The following is an 18,826-nucleotide window of genomic DNA, read 5'->3' as shown; positions in this document are numbered from 1 at the left end:
AGCTGTCAAATCCTGAGCTTTATAGCTCATCCCTGAGATAGCTTGGTGACAGTTTGCAAAATGCCTGTGTACAACGTGTTTATGTGAAAACAGTGAGCTTGCAGAATGCTGTATTCTGCAGTGATTCTTGCATGCCGAATTTATATGCAAACATACCTCTCCACAGCACTTGCTAGGACTACCAGTGACCTGTCAGACATTCACTATGTCTAGTTTTTACTCGTTGCTCAGTCAGTCACTCTTCGCACCCCTACAGAGTTCCGTCTGCAACATCCATTCAGCGCAGAGCTGAGCTAGGAGCAGCCACGGTGCAGACCCAAACTGCAGGAGCGGGTGGGAGCAGAACCCTACTTAGTTTCATTGGCAGGTCAGACCTTCAGTCCCGCTCTCCCTCCCTGTGCCTGCGTTGCCTCAGAGAAAGAGAAGCTGGAGGCACCCTGAAGGAGGTGGTGAAGGCAGGGTCACTGAGACTCAGCTCTTCCTAGAGCTCTGCTCCAGGTCCTGCTCTTCTGAGTGCCGTGGCTACATCTGCATCCAGGGTATGGATCTCATTGCTGTTTGGCTCTTGAACCTGTTGATACTGAAATCTCAGTAATATGCTTGCTGGCAGGAGAGAACCGGGGACTTTTAAGTGCAGAATAGTGGGATTGCTCAGGTTTGGTTTTCCATCCTACTAGGTAACTGATGCTGTTTTGACTGTCTGCAGGTGTCTTAGGAAATTTTTTCACCTTAAGCGAAGGTGAAGAGGCACAGAGAAAAGCGTGATTCAGAGACTGCTGAGGAGGAAAACACTGGAAGAGAGATTTCCAGGAAGACTGGCAGATAGACAGGATAATAGAAAGGATTTAATAAAAGCTTTTTAGTGGTAGAATAGGCACGACAGAATTGTGAAAGAGTGAAGGACAGAGAAGGGGATCCAAAAAAGCAAGTGGAGAGGTTACTAACAGTGAGTCTGCACTGTGCCCTGGAGCTGAGAATGAGGAACCCAAGTATAGCCCAGCAGTGAGGCCCACCTCAGCCTGAATTAGATGGAGAGGTTCAAGTGAGAGAGGAGAGATTCACAGAGATTCCCAAAGAACAGAAGGATCATTTTCCCAGTTGGACCAAAAGCAGTTTTGACAGGGAAAGTCACAGGAAGATAAGTGATTAAGAGTTTGGGTATGCTGGTGTTAAACAGAGGTGATAGCATTTCCACATGAAAATAATTCTCCTGGCCTGAGTGACTGAAAGACTCCCTCATTAGCCCTGTATAGAATAGGGGCTCTTTGCTTCATTTCCGAGGTTGAACATACCTGCAGCTGATCCTATTTTGCAGCAATTCCCTGCTACCTCTGACCACAGCACTCCGGTTCATCTCACGGTCCTCAGAGCTGGGGGAGCCAAGTGCACTTCTCAGTGAAACTGAAACTGCAATCAGGAAGTCCAGGGAGACCCTCATGTGAAATCATGGATTAAACAACGAAGGGCTATCAGCACAACATGGTTAGCTGCTGTTATAGCCCTGACCAGCCAGAAGTTGGTGTTGGAAGGGTCGCCCAGGCCGAAAGCTGAATATTGACCTGCCTCTGCCTGGGAGGAATTGCTGAGGGGTCCTTGCAAGTTAGGAAAGTGCCAGTGAACGGTCCTGTTGTGCCTCTCCTCCAGGAGACTGCTGCAGCATGTAGACATACTCAGGGCTAATTGAGCAGTACTTTATCCCTCAAGCTGCCTCAGGATTTCTCTAAGACTCCTCACTCAGTGGGCAGATCCAATATCTTTACTTCCTAAAATACCTTACCAATGAATAATCCCACTGCAGACTTTGAGCTCATGCGTGAGTTAACAGGCTCCATGACACAAGTCAGCATGCCAGAATTTGGTTCTGTGTAAGCAAATCCAATAAATGCCAAATAAGAAATTATCAAATGTAAAAAGAGAAGCCACTTGTATGGATCCAAGTTGGTGATTTTTCTAACAGGTTTGGGTGTAAAGGAGGATGCTCTGCTCCTACTTAGAAGCTGCCCTGTGGCTTTTAATAATAGCCTTTGCTTCCCTGGCTTGGTTTCCTCCATGTTTAGGGTAAGAGAAAGAACACATTTTATGTCACAATGTGTTTCAAAGGCTAATGGATTAATCCTGAATGCAGAGAGCATGAAGGCACTCCAAGAACTCCTACTGGCTTTGATAAATGTGGGATCAGAATCCTCAATCTCGAGGTCTGATTTTGTGCTGCATGTCATAAAATGTTCAGTGCGGGGAGCTCAACCCAGTTAAAGATGGAACACCTCAGGATGTGAAGGAGCATCTGAAGTATCCTGAAATTTCTTCATAGCCTAACCCAGAATGCTTATGAATTACTCTGTATTCCAAATCCTTACTAAAACAGCAGAACATATCTGATCTAACCTTCTGCAGCATTTTCTTTGCCCAAGGCTTGCAAAGACACCAATCAACCGTTTCTTACCTTGATTTCATGCTGATTCTGTATGCAGAACTCATCTACACTATCAGATGGTATCAAGGGCCAGAGCAGAGGCAGAACAGCTCCTTCTGCTTTCTTCTTACTGGACTGATATATAATCCTGAGCTGTGAGATTTGGAAAGCATCCCAACAATTATGTAGCTCTAAAGCGTTCCCAAAGGGGCAGACGTTTTGGGGAAGAAGAAACCAAATTTTAAAACACAGAGGTTTCAAGTATCTTTACATTAGAGGCATTTTCATTATAGGCATGAGGCCATAATCACATTGCCCATCCGTCTGCAACAGTGCATACCCCAGCCACTTCCTTCCACTGGCAAGCCTGCAGTGTGTCTATCTGAAATCCTCATTGCTCTTTTGCCATCAGTCATTGTAGTATTCACAAGAAGATTAGGCATATATAGTAGTGTCACCATAGCAGCATAAGCATGGCTCAGAGAATCTGAAAGAATATGTTAATAAATGGAAGGATCTGTGTCTGCAGAAGGTTAAATAACTGTTTTATATAATTTTGGAACTATTTCAAGAGCTCTCATGAGAAGAGATTACTCAAAACTGGGCAGTTTTCTAAGTCAAAGACACACAACACTTGGTTCATATGCTGCTTGTGAGAGGCTTTCCAGAAACCTCCAACCTCCATCAGCAGTCAAAACGAATGTTTCTCTTGTTGTCTTGATTAAAGCTTTCCAGTTGTTGCCTCTGTGACTCTGAAAGGACCCATCTTTGCATCCCCAGCTCTGCCAATGCAGGCAGCTTTGTCAGTGCTGCTAGCAGCTCACTGAACCACGTCCCACAGTCACGGCAGGACGAGGGGCGAAGGCTGACATCCAGCTCTGAGAGTTCTTTGAATGCTGCTAAGCCGCGACAGAAAACCATCCACCCTTCGTCAGAGATGCTGTTATTATAACTCAGATCCAGCTTCTGTAGTCTGGCTAGATGGCCATCCTGCGTCAGCAACGCTGCAAGAAATGACACACAGAAACACAATCAATACATCCCAGCAATTGCTTTAAAAGCTTATAAGTAAGAAGAGGAGTATACCACATTATTTACCACATTATTTAGAGCCTTTCTGCAGTCGAACAGCAAGAATCAACTCCTCGGCAACATACAATGTGCCAATCACTTGCTGTTGTTCTCAGAAAGACTGTTTTATCACAGCTGAAGGTGTGTACAATATTTAAAACACAGACAATTCAAAGGGAACAAAAGTGTCAGGTTAAAATTGTATGGCTACCCGAACACCTTTGAGTCAGTTGGAGGTTATATGAAGTGCTAATTAAAATAGGTAGGCAGGCTCTACAGGGAGATTTAGAAAGAGAAAAGCAAAACTCTGTAAGGATGCACGATTACAACATCCACCTCTCACTACGGGAGGGTAATGGACCTAATATACCCTAAAGGGAGCTGGGATCATTAATGTATAATTAGCAAAAGAGCCACCCGTCAAGGCTGATGTTTGTAAAGTCAAAATGTTCAGGCTTTATTCCACCAGCCTTCAGTTTACAGGGCCTTAACACTTATTGCGCAGCTATTGCCAATTTCAGACATTCAGAACCCATGAGCCCACAGAATCACAGGGATGGCTTTAAAATATATAGGTTTCTTTAAAAGGATCCTGAAATTTATTCCTTCATTGGGTTCCCATTTTCCAGAGTTTCTTAGCAGCTGCTGAGAAGTAGGTTAAATATTTCTATTTTAATTCTCCCACAACAGTTTGACTCTAGAAACATACCTAATGGACTGAGAGCTGGTAGTGCCTGCTTTACTAGCTGTCAGCATGTACATTTCTCATAAATTACTAACCCAAAAAGAGCAATTGAGCAAAATAAAACTCCTCAGTGGCAGCTTTAAACATCTGATATAAAAAACAGACTCAAACCCTACATTTTTTTCCAAGTGCTGCAGTTTTGTATTAATACATAAAACTGTGAGGGTGATTCCTTGTATTTTTATCATTTTCAGGTTTTGCACTGTGCATGTAACAGGGCACACAGCTTTCAGCAAAATGAAAACCCTTTCCGGGAAAAATACTGCTGTATTTTCCATCTTTTCGTTTGATTTATGCAAAAACGTGCTCAGCACATGGAACAAGTCCCTTCTGAATTGTGGTCTACATGCGCTGGCTCCTTGACTGCTAGTAAATACCATGTCATACGTACTTAGAAGTGCCAAATCTTCCGCCACCAAGTTACAGCTGCTCAGTCTTAACACTTGAATCTCTCTTGCAAGCTTTAGTGCTCCCAAAAGCAGCTTTAGGTTGCCACCAACGCACTTATTCCAAGAAAGGTCTAATATCTCCAGTTCAGGAAGGTGAAGGGCAGCCTCAGCTGAAAAGATTAAGACCAGCAACTTCTGCTTACTAAGAGAAAACAACATGGCCTCAACAGACACCTCACCGGCAGTTCACCTGCAAATAAGCTCCTAACAGGCTGCCTACTTGTGCTTAGAATGATTTATTTTGTCTTAATAAAAGTCAGACCAACCCCCTCGCCCCTCAAAAAAAAATCCCCCAAACATACCTCCTATGCTCATTAAACCATGTAACCAGGGTCTTTAAGGACTCCAAAGAGTTTTCTTGCCTTTCTCTTTACATTTACAATCTCATCCCACTGAAGTCTATTTAGTAGAACTGCTCATTTTTACAACATTTTAAATCCATTTAAAACCAGCAATTTTTTTTACTGTAATTCACCTTGGAAGGCAAAATGCACTGTATCTTTTGACAGCACTGATTTCCATGATGTCATCCTTACATGATTGTAATGATATAAATATTGTGCTCTTCCTGTGGGGACCTCACAACAGTTCAGCTTGATGCTGCTTTTGCTGAAGGAAGTTGAGTTTTACGATGGGTTTCAATGCCACCAATAAACAGCACAAAATATACCAGAACTGTACAATGCACAGTAACTAACAGATCCCTCTGTTATAAATGTAATAATTGCAGTCTTACAACCAAACTGTAATTCCAGCATAATATAAAACCTTGTTCTGCCTCCTCCTCTTCCGATGTTAGGCAGTATATGAAAGCTCACTATCAGACAAAGGACTCAAAGGACTTCATCCAGGCAGGTGTAACAGGGGAAGACATACAATGATTTTCCCTTGCAACCAAGTCCCACAAAGCACTGGTCTCATCACAAGGCAACCAGAGCAGAGACAATTACTTTTCTACTCAGGACATACAGTATAATGTAACCATTATTTCTGGAGTTCAGCCAACAGAATTAAGATCTTTATCCCACAACAAGACACTGAGGATAGACACACTTTAAAAAACATTCTTACCTAGTGATGAAAAGGACTCTTCACCTAAACCACAATTGCTGATGGCCACAGATTTCAAATTTGGTAAAAATCTGAGTCTGCCAAGAAGAGGAGCAGATGAGACTCCTACATTTTTATTCGAGGATAAATTCAGCTCTTGAAGACTGGAGAGTAAAGGTATCACCTGGGCTTTGAAAACATAAAATATTTGTTAGACAGTCACTGATCTAGGACAAATATGTAGTTATAAATTTGACTGACATCATTACTTTTCTTTATAAATCAATCCAAAAGTGAAGGCCAAGTTTTGACACTTGATGAGTAATGTTTTACTCCACGAGCAGCCTTGGCATTTTCAGTAGGAATGTTTAAGAAATTAGGTATTACACAGTGTATGGAAGGTTGTCAGGACACAGCTTCCTGTTGAAATTTCCCTGGTTGAAATTCCTAGATGGAAAAGTAGGGAATTTAACATTAAATGAGATGGGGGTTATTTCTAAAATATATCGTCACTGCTAACTGAAACTATATTAATGTGATTATTCTCTATTGGTTTTAGTGAGTGTACAATAACTTAAAAATAAAGCACTTCCAGACTGCCTAACAAAAACTGTACTGAGATCTGTTAGACTAGGTTGGGCAGAATCTCTTATGCCTTCGAGATATTTTCAGAAGTCACAACCATACATTTGTAAAGAATTTCCTTAAAATGTCCTTACACAAAACAGTCACATCTTCTTCTGTTACACAGCACTGGTGGAGATCAAGGACTTCAAGATTTTTCAAGTTGGCCAAATGAGCTGCTGCGTCTTTGAAGCTACCACCAATCTCTTTGTTACATGATATGTCTAATTTTCTTAGCTCTGCAAGGTGCTGTAAGGCAGCATCTGAAATGGAAAAGGCAGCGTGCTGGTCACTGGCTGCTGCAATAGCACAGGTCACAGCTTTAGCATTTATTTACTTTAATGTCAAAGTTTGCACAAGCTATTGAAGTCAAAGCTCTTACACTAAGCTTCAATGTATAAACACAGCAGACACACAGTAATACCGCAAAGCTTCCCCATCCATGCAACTCCATCCTTCTCTAAAAGAGCAGGTGAAGGTGAGGTAATTCATCCCCCAGATCCATCCAGTCAACATGTTGCTGAAATGATGACTGGAAGTGCAAATTGGTGCCAGTTGTTTTGTCTTATGGACAAGACTTCCACTAGGGAGAGCCACAGATAATAAGCCCATTTCATACGGCTTCACTGGACACTCATTAAGTGAAAATGGTAAATTTGGATTCCCCTCTGAGAGCAGGATTAGGTCTTTAAAAGTTAGCTAGCCAGTCTGTGCCCTTGCCTATGTTCTGTCTGGAGATAGAGGACGCACGTCCAGAGGGCTATTAATCCACCCTAAGATGTGTCTCAGATAAATGGCATGGAAGGTGACTCTCCCCACTGACTTTTGCAATGTTCAGCTCAGGGAAGATAAATGCTAACTCCTGCTGAAAGTCTTTTATCAATCCTCAAACAGCAAATAACCATTGCCCATTAATACTGCCAAACCTTCGGCAAAACCCCACCTTGTTGCCTTTCTTAAATGGGTTTCAGATGTACAGTTTATTCAGAATGAAAGTCTTTCTGAATGTAAAGTCTAACCTAAGCCCTGGAGGCTGTCGTGCTTTAATCCACACATGTGCAAGTTTAACTCTTTGAGGCCTGGCACATTTTTCAGATCCTGAGCAATGACCTTCATGCTGCAGCCAATGTGTTTGTTGATAGAGAGATCTAATACTTCAAGGTTTGGGATCACAGTTAGCATTTCAGCTGGAAAACAAAAACAAAAACAGAATTGGTAATTTTCTGGAATATACAGATGAATACTAGAAAAAAATAACACCCTGACAAACAGGAAGAGGCAGGCTGGGTTTGCCTGTATGTGTGGTTTAGACTTATTCAGTTTCTGTTCTACCAAAAAATACATCAAAACAGGAATTGGATAGGAATCAAGAAAATCTCTGAAAAATCTATATGAAAAAATCATGAAAAAATACAAGATGGTAAGAAAAAATACAGGGGAATAAAAGACAAGAATACAAAGGGAATGAAAAATTTATAATGAAAAGATATAGAATTACATGCTTCATATGAGACATTTCCTGCACTGGAGATCAGAACAGAGCACAGGGAATTTTTTTTAGGGAGAAAATGTTTTAAAATACAGAATCAGATCAAAAGACCACACAGGATTAAGCTATGGTAAAAGGAAAGAGGGGAGGAATGGCAACTGAATGCCAGCTCAGCCTAAACTCCTACCCCTCAGTCCTTCCTTTCCATCCCACGGCTAACTACATATTCAGCTGTTTAAACTTCAAGTAATCAGCGTTGGAAGTGCTGGTGTACAAGACTTGCTTGGGGTCTCAAAGGATGCAGCAATCGTGGACCACTGGGCCAGCCAGACTGTGGTTTAGACCCAGTTATTCTTCCACTCAATTCTCCCTCATGTGATTAGGAAGAAAAACACTCCTCTTTGGAAGGAAGTGCATTAAATATCAGTACTGTGTGGTAAATAGTGGTATAATGTGAAGCATGAAATAAATAGCTCTCAACTAATACTGACCTGAATACAGCCATCATCGAAGTCAAATGAGTTACGTTTTTGTGAAGCCAGTTGTTCAGTCTAGCTATGTGGATACACTTACCAAGGGATTCTCCATCCTTTGCTGTCAGGTTACAATCTGTCATTTTCAGAAGTTTTATCTTGCATCCTTTTGGGAGTTTTTTTGTCAGGAGTGATAGTTTTCCACCTATATTACTGTTCCATGATAAATCCAGTTCTTCAAGTTGAGGAACAATTTCAAATGCCTCTCCTGTAACAGAAGTCCAAGATGATTCATTCTAAAGATCAATTTCAATGCAAGGAAAAAATACAGGCTTTGAATACATAAAATGGGAAAGTTAGCCATTTAATTCTCAAATTATTATATTTTATATGGTTTGATAGAAAAATTGGTGTATGCCATGCTACTGCAACAACATTGTATAAATTCTCACCTTGCCCAAGGAGCAGTATAGACCACAAGTTACTGTCACAGCACACGCAGACCTGATATTTATCCAGGCTCCCAAATACTCATCAGACTGTTTGCCTATCATTGCAGAGCTGTGCCACAACCCAGAAAGTAGTCTACAGGGAAGCAACAAGCCTGAATTTACTGTCCTGTATAGTTTTTCCTTATTTTATTTGGCAAACTTCCAGCATCCTCTGTACTGCATCCACAGGTCGTTTTGGATGGGATGAAAGAAGTCGTCTCATAGCTATTTCTGAAATTTAAAAGGTTTGGTTCTGGCAGGAATTTCCAACTCACTTCATAAGGAATCAAGATAAGCATTTAAGCATTGTTTTGACCCAAACTAACTTTCCCAGGATTTCAAGACAGACAGCACCAATTTTGACTCTATTCAGAAAAATTACCCTTTTCCAGACTTGGCACCAGTCAGCTGGAACTGTGTAAGTGCTTCTTTGCAACACTAATATCCACTACAAAATCCAACTTCCTAAATTGCTTTGCAGCGGGGAGAGGCAGATGTACATTCTCCTAACCCCATTTAAATAAATCAGACCATATGCAAATGCAATTTCAAAGTGTCACATATAAATCATTGATCTAAAGTCTCGTCATCAACCTAAAAACTGAGAATTGAGTTTTAATAATAAGAATTTTTCTTGTCTGTGTGCTTTCATAACTAATTCCTCACAAAAGATTTTTGATACAAAAATAATGATTTCTGTTGTTATAAGTGAACATTCAGGATTGAGAGAAAAATACATCTTAATTTTTTTTTTCTTTCATTTATTTTAAGTGGTTTCCTCAATCTTGAATATTGAGCAATGCTCTACAGCTGAGAAATGGCTTTCTCACTGCAGCACAGCCTGTTTCTGTTTGATGTGGGAAGTAGCATTCCAGACACATTTTCCACCCAGAAGATAAATAATGGACTATAACTTCAGGAATGGCTTCCTACCACCTCTTACAGTCACAGCTCAGAGCAATCAGATAGGAGAGGTTGATATTATGGTTATATCTGAGGCATTTATTTCCAAGCAGAATACACAGATTCCACAGATGGCTGCATTTCCACAGATGGATGGACAAGGTCAAACAGGCAGTACTGGCCTAAACATGTGTGTTATTTTTAAAATCGCAGGCAGATCAATGCAAACAGACTGTTGTCATTCCACATCTCAAGGGAATCAAATTTTGACTGCAAATTCAAATCCTATGATCAGTTTTGTGTCTGTCTCAGCAGAGACCGAGCCAAGGGGGAAGGAAACAGCATGGAAGAACAAGGCAGAATAAATTAGTTGAAAATATAACCAATAAAACTCAAAGAGAAGAGAAAGTATGAGAAAGGGGGCTGAAAAAGAAATAAATGTTTGAAAAAATCCAATAGAAAATGAAACACAGCTTTTGCCCTCATCAGAAACAGACCAATTATTTTCACCAGCTTTTGCAAAGATGGATTTTTCCTCCCCAACAGATAGCATGACCCACTTTTGAGCTATTACCATATATGTTGTTTTATTTCTGAATATTTCCTGAAAAAAAAAATGGATTTGAATGACGGAAAAAAACCAGCCTTCAAACTCAGACCAGTTTTCAGAACTTGCAAAATAAACAGCAGGTTTCTAGAATAACTTAGTTGGTTGAGTTTGCCCTTCTTTCAGATAAGTATCACAGACCCACCCCAGCAGTAAACGCCAGGCCCAGAGGTAAGTGACTCAGCATCAGGACCTGAGTGCATAACACCGCTGTTAAAACCCTTACATCTCCTGCTTTGCAAAAGTAGGGCTGCAGGCACTCCAAGCAAAGAAGTAAGCAGAAGAATAAGTTTCTCCCAGACTCACAAAAACAAGTCATAAAGCTCCGAGGCAGCACTTCTGGTTTTAAGCCTCCTCCAAAAGACCATCAAATATTTTGTGATGAGCGCTGCATCTGTCCTGCAGCACGAAGTCCTAAGCTGACCCTGTTATGACTGACAGCTTGTTTCAGTTCTTCTGTCTACCATTAGATATCAAAAGTAGCCAAAAAAGTACTAATCCAGATGGAAAACATGCTTTTCTCCAAATGGGACTGAATTCTGTTCCCTTCTTAATGATACAGCTTCACAATCTGAGCAATGAACTTGGCAGAGCCACTCCAATGTATGAGGTCGTACATAAACCCAACTTCTTTCTAACCTTCCACAGCAGGAGTTTATTTTGTCCAGTGTGGAAGCAGCAGAGGCAGGGCATGGTAAGAGACGAGGTGGATTACATTACACCCAAGCTGTCTGGAAGTAAATGCAAATTCCATCCTGTACCTAAGGAGGTGACATCCTCAGCCGTCAGCCTGCAGTTGTTAAGTCGAAGGACTCGTAACAGGTTCACATGATGGAGCTGCACAGTGAGGGCTTTCAGAGCCCCTCCAACGCAACCATTCCAGGACAGACTGATCTCCTCCAGCTCTGGGAGAAATGGCAGTAAAGAAGCTGAAGAAAAAAAAAAAAAAAAAAAAAAAAGACAAGAAAAAATGCATTCTGTTTGCATGTTATCTGCAAACCCTGCATGTGAATACATCTTAATACAGAGATGCTTTCTAAAACCAGTACAGCACCATAAAATCATGACATTCTGTATTTTCTTATCAGTAGTTTGAGCATAAGGACATTCTCCAGCTTCACAGACTTGCGTGGTTTTAATATTTATATATATTACATAATTAATATAACTCATTAATTAACATTTCTCAGAAGGTTGGAACCACCAGATGGAATGTTAAATAAAGCCTAGCCTGATATAAAAGAAAGGGAAAGAAAAAGAGGAGAGCGAACAACTGAACAGGCAAATAAGAATTAAAGAAATATAGGAAGTGTCTAGTTGAGTAAAATGCGTATTTACCCAGCTCTGTTACATCTGCTGCACTTAATGCACAATTGTTTAGATCCAGGTTCTTGCTGTCGGGTTTCTTTCCCAGTTTCTGCATGAACTGGTTAAATCTCTGCTCACCAGATGGTGACTCCGCTTCAGAAACGGGATGTGAAGGTCCATCTGAGTAACAAAGAAATAGGGTCCTGGTTAACCCTGCAACTAACCCAGCATGTAAAACCTGTCTGTGGCTGCCAGGTGAAGACTTTACAAAATGGATTGAACCTGCCAGTAAAATGGGTTCTATTTTTGGTCCATATGGACCAACGACCTGAGTGATAAGATCACTGTAGATCAGATCAGTACAAAGCTCATGGTGCACAATGAGAAAAGAGTCTTCCTCGCTCATCTCCATGCTACCTATGCCAGTGGGTGTTTGGCTAGTTCAAGCACATTAAATTCTTGCAAAACTCAGGGCTGCAGCTATTCCGGATGCACGTCATACAACCACCTCTGCATGCCATATTGCTGGAGTACAGTCTGCACTTGGACAGTGAGAACCAAGTGGCCCTGCAGTTGCGTAGTGATCTTCTGCCTTGGAACAGCTTGTGTTCATTTTCATACATTGTCTGCTTAAGGCAGTTCCTGCTTTCCTTACATTCTTCCCCCGCACAGTTTGTACAGAAAGGAAAATTGCATTTACATTCTTCACTAAATCCTTTAAAAAACTGGCAATTTCATCTCATGTCCGTAGCTGGAAAATAAATAAACAATCAAACAGCCCCAAACTACACAAAACAGTAACCCCACTCACAATAGCTGCCCTCTCCTTGTTTTCCCCAACCTACCTACAACTCTCAGGACCAAGGATGAGATTTTAAACCTCACCTTCCAGCACCTTTTTAAAAAAACCTTCGTTTTCTCTGGTGTGGATGCAAAGAGAACTCTTGTGTGCACAAAATGAGACTCATAACAAACCTCAGTTGCCTTCCCCTCCCCCTCACGAGTGCCAGGGGTAGGAGACATCTGCTCTTGTTGTCTTCAGATTGCTTTAGCAGCAGGGTGGACAGAGACCAATCTTAAATACAACAAGCCAAGCTACTGCTCAAAGCTTGGCTTTGAAACCAAATAAGCTCTGCAGCTAATGAGCTGACTCCAGCACTGACCTCTCACATTGGAAATCAAGAGGGAGGTCACCCCAAAGCTTTATTCCTCCTCAGCAACACGGGTCCCACTCCTTGCTTGGGACCTATTAAGTTAGACGGCACATCCTTCATAATGTTTCAATCAGAAGCAAATTCTGGCTAAAGAATAAATTACAGGCAGCAAATACAACATCTGGGCTAGCAAGAAAAGCACATGATTCTCTATGAAATTAAAATGTACACACATGCACGTGGATTTCTTTACTGTACCAACATTACCGTCTAAAGAGAGATCTTGCTTCTCACTCTGATCTTCAGCACTGGAGTTGTTTTTTTCTGTTTCTTCGGTTTCCCCTCCGTCCTTGCCTTCAGATTTCCCAAAGTCAAAGCCACTGAAGAATTTTTTGATGGCTGAAGGCTGCTCTTTCCTTTTCCCAGAAGAGGATCTCTTCCCTTGGAACTGTTTTATAACAAAGTCAAACGGGGAGCTCTTTGGGATGGCCTCTTCATTCTTGGTCTGGGAGCCCTGAGTGTCTCCTTTGGGGGGATCAGCAGAGAAGGAATTAGCTTTATTAACGTTCACTCTTCCTTACCCTCTTTCATAGCAGCAGGTGCACAGAGAATTTCCTACCATCCCCTCCACACCAATATCACTATCACTATTTAGTGGACCAGTCTCTGAACTCGTTTCCCCTCCTTCCAAAGGAAAGTGAGAGGAGGAGGTGTGCAGCAGGGAGCACAAGGACATCTTTGCCCAAACAATGTCACGCTCTCCCAGCTCGGGGTGGAACAAGCAAATGAAAACCCATTAACCTTAGAGCAAAGCTGCAGTGATAGTGCAGAAAACAACCAGATATTGCAGCTCTGAGTGCTGGGAGTGTGCCAATGCTGGAAAAAAAACAAGACCCCCCTCCAGACAACTTGTTTGAAAAAGTTCAGTGCTATAATTACCTCAATTTCAGTGACTAATTGACATGTAAATTAAATTTTATAATAATTTTTATATATTATTTCCTTATTTCTATTTATGTTATACAAACCATATCATCATCTGCTGACTCTGAGCTGCTTTGTTTTTCTCTAAATGTTAATATAACACTCTTTCTCCAGGCCTAATTCTAGCACTTACCTGCACACACATGCTTTTAACCGGGCAGTGACTCATGCAAACCAAGCAGGCAATCATTGATTTTGCTGTGTGAAGCCTGGGTGGAAGGGGGACGTACTGAGTCCTGCTGTGTGCCAGGCACTGCAGGGGAAGGACGAGGGTCAGGGCTCGTGGGCAGATTCCTGTGCTCACAGCCCCTGGTGCAGACCTGCACACTGAGCTCCTCGCACCATCCGCTGCCATCCCCAGAGCACACGAACTCAATCACTTTAATAACTGTTAAATACAACGTCGCTGGCAGCAGCAGCATACCCATACGTGTTTTTTCTCACGCTGGAAGTTATCTACTTTGATACAAGTGTTCAAGGGCAGAGCACTTACAAAAACCTGATGCACTGTGTTAAGCTTGCTCTTAATAGCCTACCGCAGCTGTATTCTCAAATAAAGCACAGACATTGTTCAAAGCAAAGCACAGAGATGTACAGGCACAATTCCTGGGCTGCAAAGCAGTGCTGGTTTTCATGCCTGCTGCTGTTCGTGCTGTAGAACAGTATTATTCTAAACAGACACAAACACATACCTGTTTTTTCCATTGGTACGCTTGAGGATTTGTTTCACATTTGCAGCACTCTCAGGGCTTGCAGAAGAGAGCCATGACATGCAAGCCAGACCTCGCTCCTCTCCCTAACAGGACTTTCCACATACTTTTCTTTCAAGAGTTTCTGTCTTCACCAGCCCGGCGGCAGCAGTTCTGCACGACAGCTCTGCGGACTCCTTCCTGCTGCCTCTGTTCTCCTCCACGGTCTCCTGAAGAAATCAGACGGCCTCTTCTTGCTGGGGAGAGAGCTGAGAAGCCACCTGAACGCCCAGACCATGTCCCAGCTCGGGCCAGCGACGGGTGAGAAGCCAGGAAGCGGCAGCACAGCCCTCGATGCTGCACCCTAACCACTGCCTGGCCTGACAGCTGCTGCTGGCAGGGGCCGAGCCACCTCACAGATCAGGTTGCAGGGCACCTGAAGAAAAGCTCTTTGTTTTCCCACCCCTTTTGTCCATACCTCTCAGAAGGGCTGCTGGAGGCTGAGCAAAGCCCTGCGTGCCTTGCCACCGGGCATTACACAGCTCTGTAGGAGAACGGCACCCGCACAGCTCGCTCCTGGCACCGCAGGGCAGCGAGACAGGAGGGGAGAGATCCTGCTGTGCCGTCCCGTGCAGGCTGCTTGTAGGCAGCAGCATGACACAGCTTTATGGGGCAATCATGTAACACGTCATATATACATACTGCCCTATACCTATACTATCTGCCCTAGAATCTGAGTTCTCTGACAGTAAGCGTTACATTTTCTAGCTTAAACGTGCTTGTGGTCACTTCTCCTGAGCCTGTTTGGCTTCAGTGATTTTTTCTAACCATTGCTGTCTTCTCTTACATAGCTTAAGCCCCCCAAATACTTCTCGTCTCCCCTTATGGGGCAGAATCTCCATTTCCTGCTCTCCCGGGTCTGCGCCTGTTCCAACACCACTCACACTTCCTTAAAAGCTTTGGGCCTTCCTCTGCTATGTACACACCAGAGACATATGCAAAGTGGAGTGCTTTGGTGGGGAGAGATAACGCTGGGCAATAAACCCAATGGTTCAGGGAAAGCAGCCGAGCAGACAGCAGCCTGGGGACAGCTTGACTCAGTGTGTCAACGCAGGAATGATTCAGACCTGGCTGAACGAGGCACGGCTGCTGCCAGGAGCCAACAGGATAAGATTTAAAGAGAGAAACTTAAAGTGCACAGCAGGAAAATCCTCCTGCTTGTGAGATATACTACACGGGGAAATGATTACGGTAGGAAAAGATGCACAGAACAGTGTGGTGGGCAGTCTCTCCCTGCAGGAACAGGGGGCACACTTCTACTCCCAACCAGGAAGGATCTCCAAGTCTGTTGTAGTGTTGGCTGTCCCCTTTCCATTTTCCATGCTGTGCTTGACAAAGGAATGGCCAGGGATGAGACGGATGCAAGGCAACCCCTGTCTGTGCCTGTGGTGCTCGATGCCCACTGCAGCTCGGCAGGAAGGTGGCAGGGGAATATCTGCTAAGCTCCGCTCCCTGGGACCAGGGAAGTCCTTAAGTGTGTTAAATCCTCTGCAACAGGCAGGGTGTGCCCAGAACATGCAACGTACCGTGATGGCAGTCCCAGCCTGGCCCCCGCTAGCTGGCAGACCAAGCCCAGGCTGTGCCACATCGGGTGTTGTCTCCTCCACGGCGTGCTGCTGGGGAGCTGTCCTGCTCCTACCCCACGGTGCCTGCCCTCCGTCATGGACAGGCTCAGCTTTTGCAGTTTAAAAATAATAAACGCCTTCCCCTTTGTATCCAGCAATACGGTGAGTGACCATCTGCCAAGTGCTCAGTGTCACATGTGTTTATATCTGTACCTCCCTCTGGGTGGACCTGGGGCAGAGATAGGGACAGAACCGATTTTGGAACAAAACAGTTAAAGTTGCATCCCACACAGCATCCACTGGTGAGAGATTAATGTGGATTTTTGTACTTTGCCTCATTGTGACTCCTTAATCCGGCATATATTCCAAAGAAATAATGCCATTAGAGGATTAGTGCCACAAGTTCATTTGAAAAAAAGGATTTGCAAACACTGAAATCCTATATTCTATGTACTTAATCACTGAGTATCATTTTGGGGATTTCCTCTCCCTTCAGTTGTGTGTCTTTCAATGAAAATCAAGCAAGGTAGCAACTCTGTTTTCAGTGGCCCTTTTTATCCATTAAAGAAAATGAACCCCCCAAGCACCTGGCTACAATAACACAGAATGCTTCTTGTAGTACAGTCACTGCGGTTATACCGGGGAGGCATTTGGCTCAATATTTACACATAATGTAATGTCTTTGGGTATTTATCTGCTAGGGATTGTTAATGTTGAGTCCTGTAGCATGCAGTAACACAGTGCCCCTTGTTTACTTCCCCCTAAGGCAGCTCCTTTCCCAGTTTTGCTCCCTCCCAGCGCAGCCAGCACTCTCTGTAGGAGGGGACTGAGTCACTACGATGCTATTTCTTCCTCCCTTCCCCTAGCACGCACCTCTGCTGCTCTCTTCCCACCTTCTGCACGAATGTCACTGCCTGCAGCAGCTTCCGTGCTGTGCTCCTGCTTGGCTCGATCTGCTGTGGGCTGCCTTGGTGAAGCAGACATTGCATGGGCCAAGAAATTGGATGGAAAAATGCTTCCTGGCATTGCTGACTCCGCCAGTGCCAGGTTAGCTGGTGCTGGGCCTGCTCCAGTACCTGGCTCACCTTTCCCAGCCTGGCAGACCACGCCGTACTCCCCACAGCTCCCTCTCCTGCTCTGTCTCTTCCCTTTCTCCATCCTCCACCTTTTCTCAGTTCCGACCCCTTATAACTCATCTCCATAGCTGTGAAGCTTTCAGCTGGTGCTGCTGGTATGTCACCAGCCCCACGGTATCTGTGTCACCCACTGACTGGATGCAGACTGCCTACACCCGGGCGATTCTGTGTCTCACACCATCAGAAACGTTGTGCAACGCTGACAGTTCCCCGGAGAAAACCCATTCCAGACTGCCCCGCACTGAGATCGGTGTGCGTGCCTGAGGCTTAAATTTGGTCCAAAGTGCCCAAGTATTCTCATCGTTTCCCACAAAATAAATATTTGACCTTCCAATGTATCAGCCCACAGTCAGTCCTGAGGCAGCTGTTTAAAATAGATTTCACTGGGTTATGAAAACCAAAGCCAATCGCCTCACTCAGTATTTATGTATAGACATAGGCTGATCACAGGAGATGTTGGAAAAGGCACTGAGAATATGCTAAACCAGAGAAAATGATGGGTTCAGAAATGCATATTCCTCTAATAACCTTAAAATAGACCCCCTAAACTCAGGGAAGCTTTTTGCGGGTGGAAAGGTGAGGGAGATTTAGAGTTTTCATTGTACTTTTACACTTTAAAACATAACAAAAAGTAAAGTTATGGAGCTATGATGCTGACATGCAAAGGTGGACTCTGCCCGAGCTAAAGGGGCTGCACACTCGGCAGGATCATCTTGCAAGTGCACGTGCTGGGTGAACTGGTCGTGAGCAGAGCCGCGACGTGTCCCTCGTTGCCACTGATGTTCTATAGTTATGAGAATTTCAGCCTTTTGCCCAAGCTGCTGAACACAAAGTGTAAAATCACAGAATCAGAGAATAGCCTGAGTTGTAAAGGACCCACAAAGATCACTGAGTCCCACTCCTGGCTCCACACAGGACCACCCAAAAATCAGACCTTGTGTCTGAGAGCATTTCCATGGGGTTGAACTTTTAAAACACATTATTAGCCATAAAGACAGAATTTACCTTATGAATTATAAAATAATAGCAATGATAAGTAGATTTCTCCAACTACTATTTCACACTGAATATGCATTTTGATTTCATAGAAATTGTGATCCCATAAAAAGCATGACTGAAAGATGTATCCCAGAAAACGTATCTTTATATCCACCATGCTTATGCTTTTAACACTCTCATATCGACTCACCCTTTTTGAAATGGAATTACACAAATACAAACTTAATATTTTATTCCCTGTTACTACCTGCTAGTCTGTCAAAGAAGATTTTCAGGGCTGGAAAATTCTTTTTGGTTGAACTTATGCCAGGAGTAATCCCCTTTCAGTTAATCATTTACATGAATGGGTAATCTGCAGAGTTCATGCAAGGCCTGCAAACTATATTAATTACTAGAAACCTAATTAGAAATCAACAGAGTCAAAGGATCAGTGTTACTTCCATACGGTACCATCTGGTACAATGGGTCTGGATAGTTCAGGGAAACCCCATTGCATTCTGTGAAACTCCCTGGAAATACATATTCAGACTGGAGAGCACATTTATGCTGATATACGAGCTGGTTGTCAAGCATTTTATGGTCATCCTAAATGACGGCACCTGAATCCCTGTATTTC

General features: G+C 43.2%; 2 protein-coding genes across 3 annotated transcripts in view; one reads left to right on the top strand and one right to left on the bottom strand.

Annotated features, from left to right (window-relative positions):
- LRRIQ4 (leucine rich repeats and IQ motif containing 4) overlaps positions 1–18,826 on the top strand; it is a gene marked incomplete at both ends in the record, with an annotated part of 228,139 nt that overhangs the window by 5,284 nt on the left and 204,029 nt on the right. The gene's annotated exons all lie outside the window — the stretch shown is intronic.
- LRRC31 (leucine rich repeat containing 31) lies at positions 2,702–14,814 on the bottom strand. 2 transcript variants are annotated; one of them, XM_082766935.1, is made up of 10 exons: positions 14,454–14,814; positions 13,045–13,302; positions 11,654–11,803; positions 11,077–11,244; positions 8,415–8,582; positions 7,372–7,539; positions 6,448–6,615; positions 5,750–5,917; positions 4,621–4,788; positions 2,702–3,417 (listed from the first exon to the last, which is right to left on the bottom strand). In XM_082766935.1, the coding sequence occupies exons 1-10, from the start codon at positions 14,464–14,466 to the stop codon at positions 3,098–3,100; spliced, it is 1,749 nt and encodes a 582-aa protein (XP_082623061.1). In that variant the 5' UTR covers positions 14,467–14,814; the 3' UTR covers positions 2,702–3,097. The 2 variants fall into 2 exon arrangements, with proteins under 2 accessions (XP_082623061.1, XP_082623062.1); XM_082766936.1 differs by lacking the exon at positions 4,621–4,788.

Source organism: Aythya marila, assembly GCF_965140915.1.
Source record: "Aythya marila genome assembly, chromosome: 9".
Classification (NCBI taxonomy): domain Eukaryota; kingdom Metazoa; phylum Chordata; class Aves; order Anseriformes; family Anatidae; genus Aythya; species Aythya marila.
Note: the sequence above shows the minus strand (reverse complement) of the source record. Positions and strands in the feature narration are given on the sequence as shown.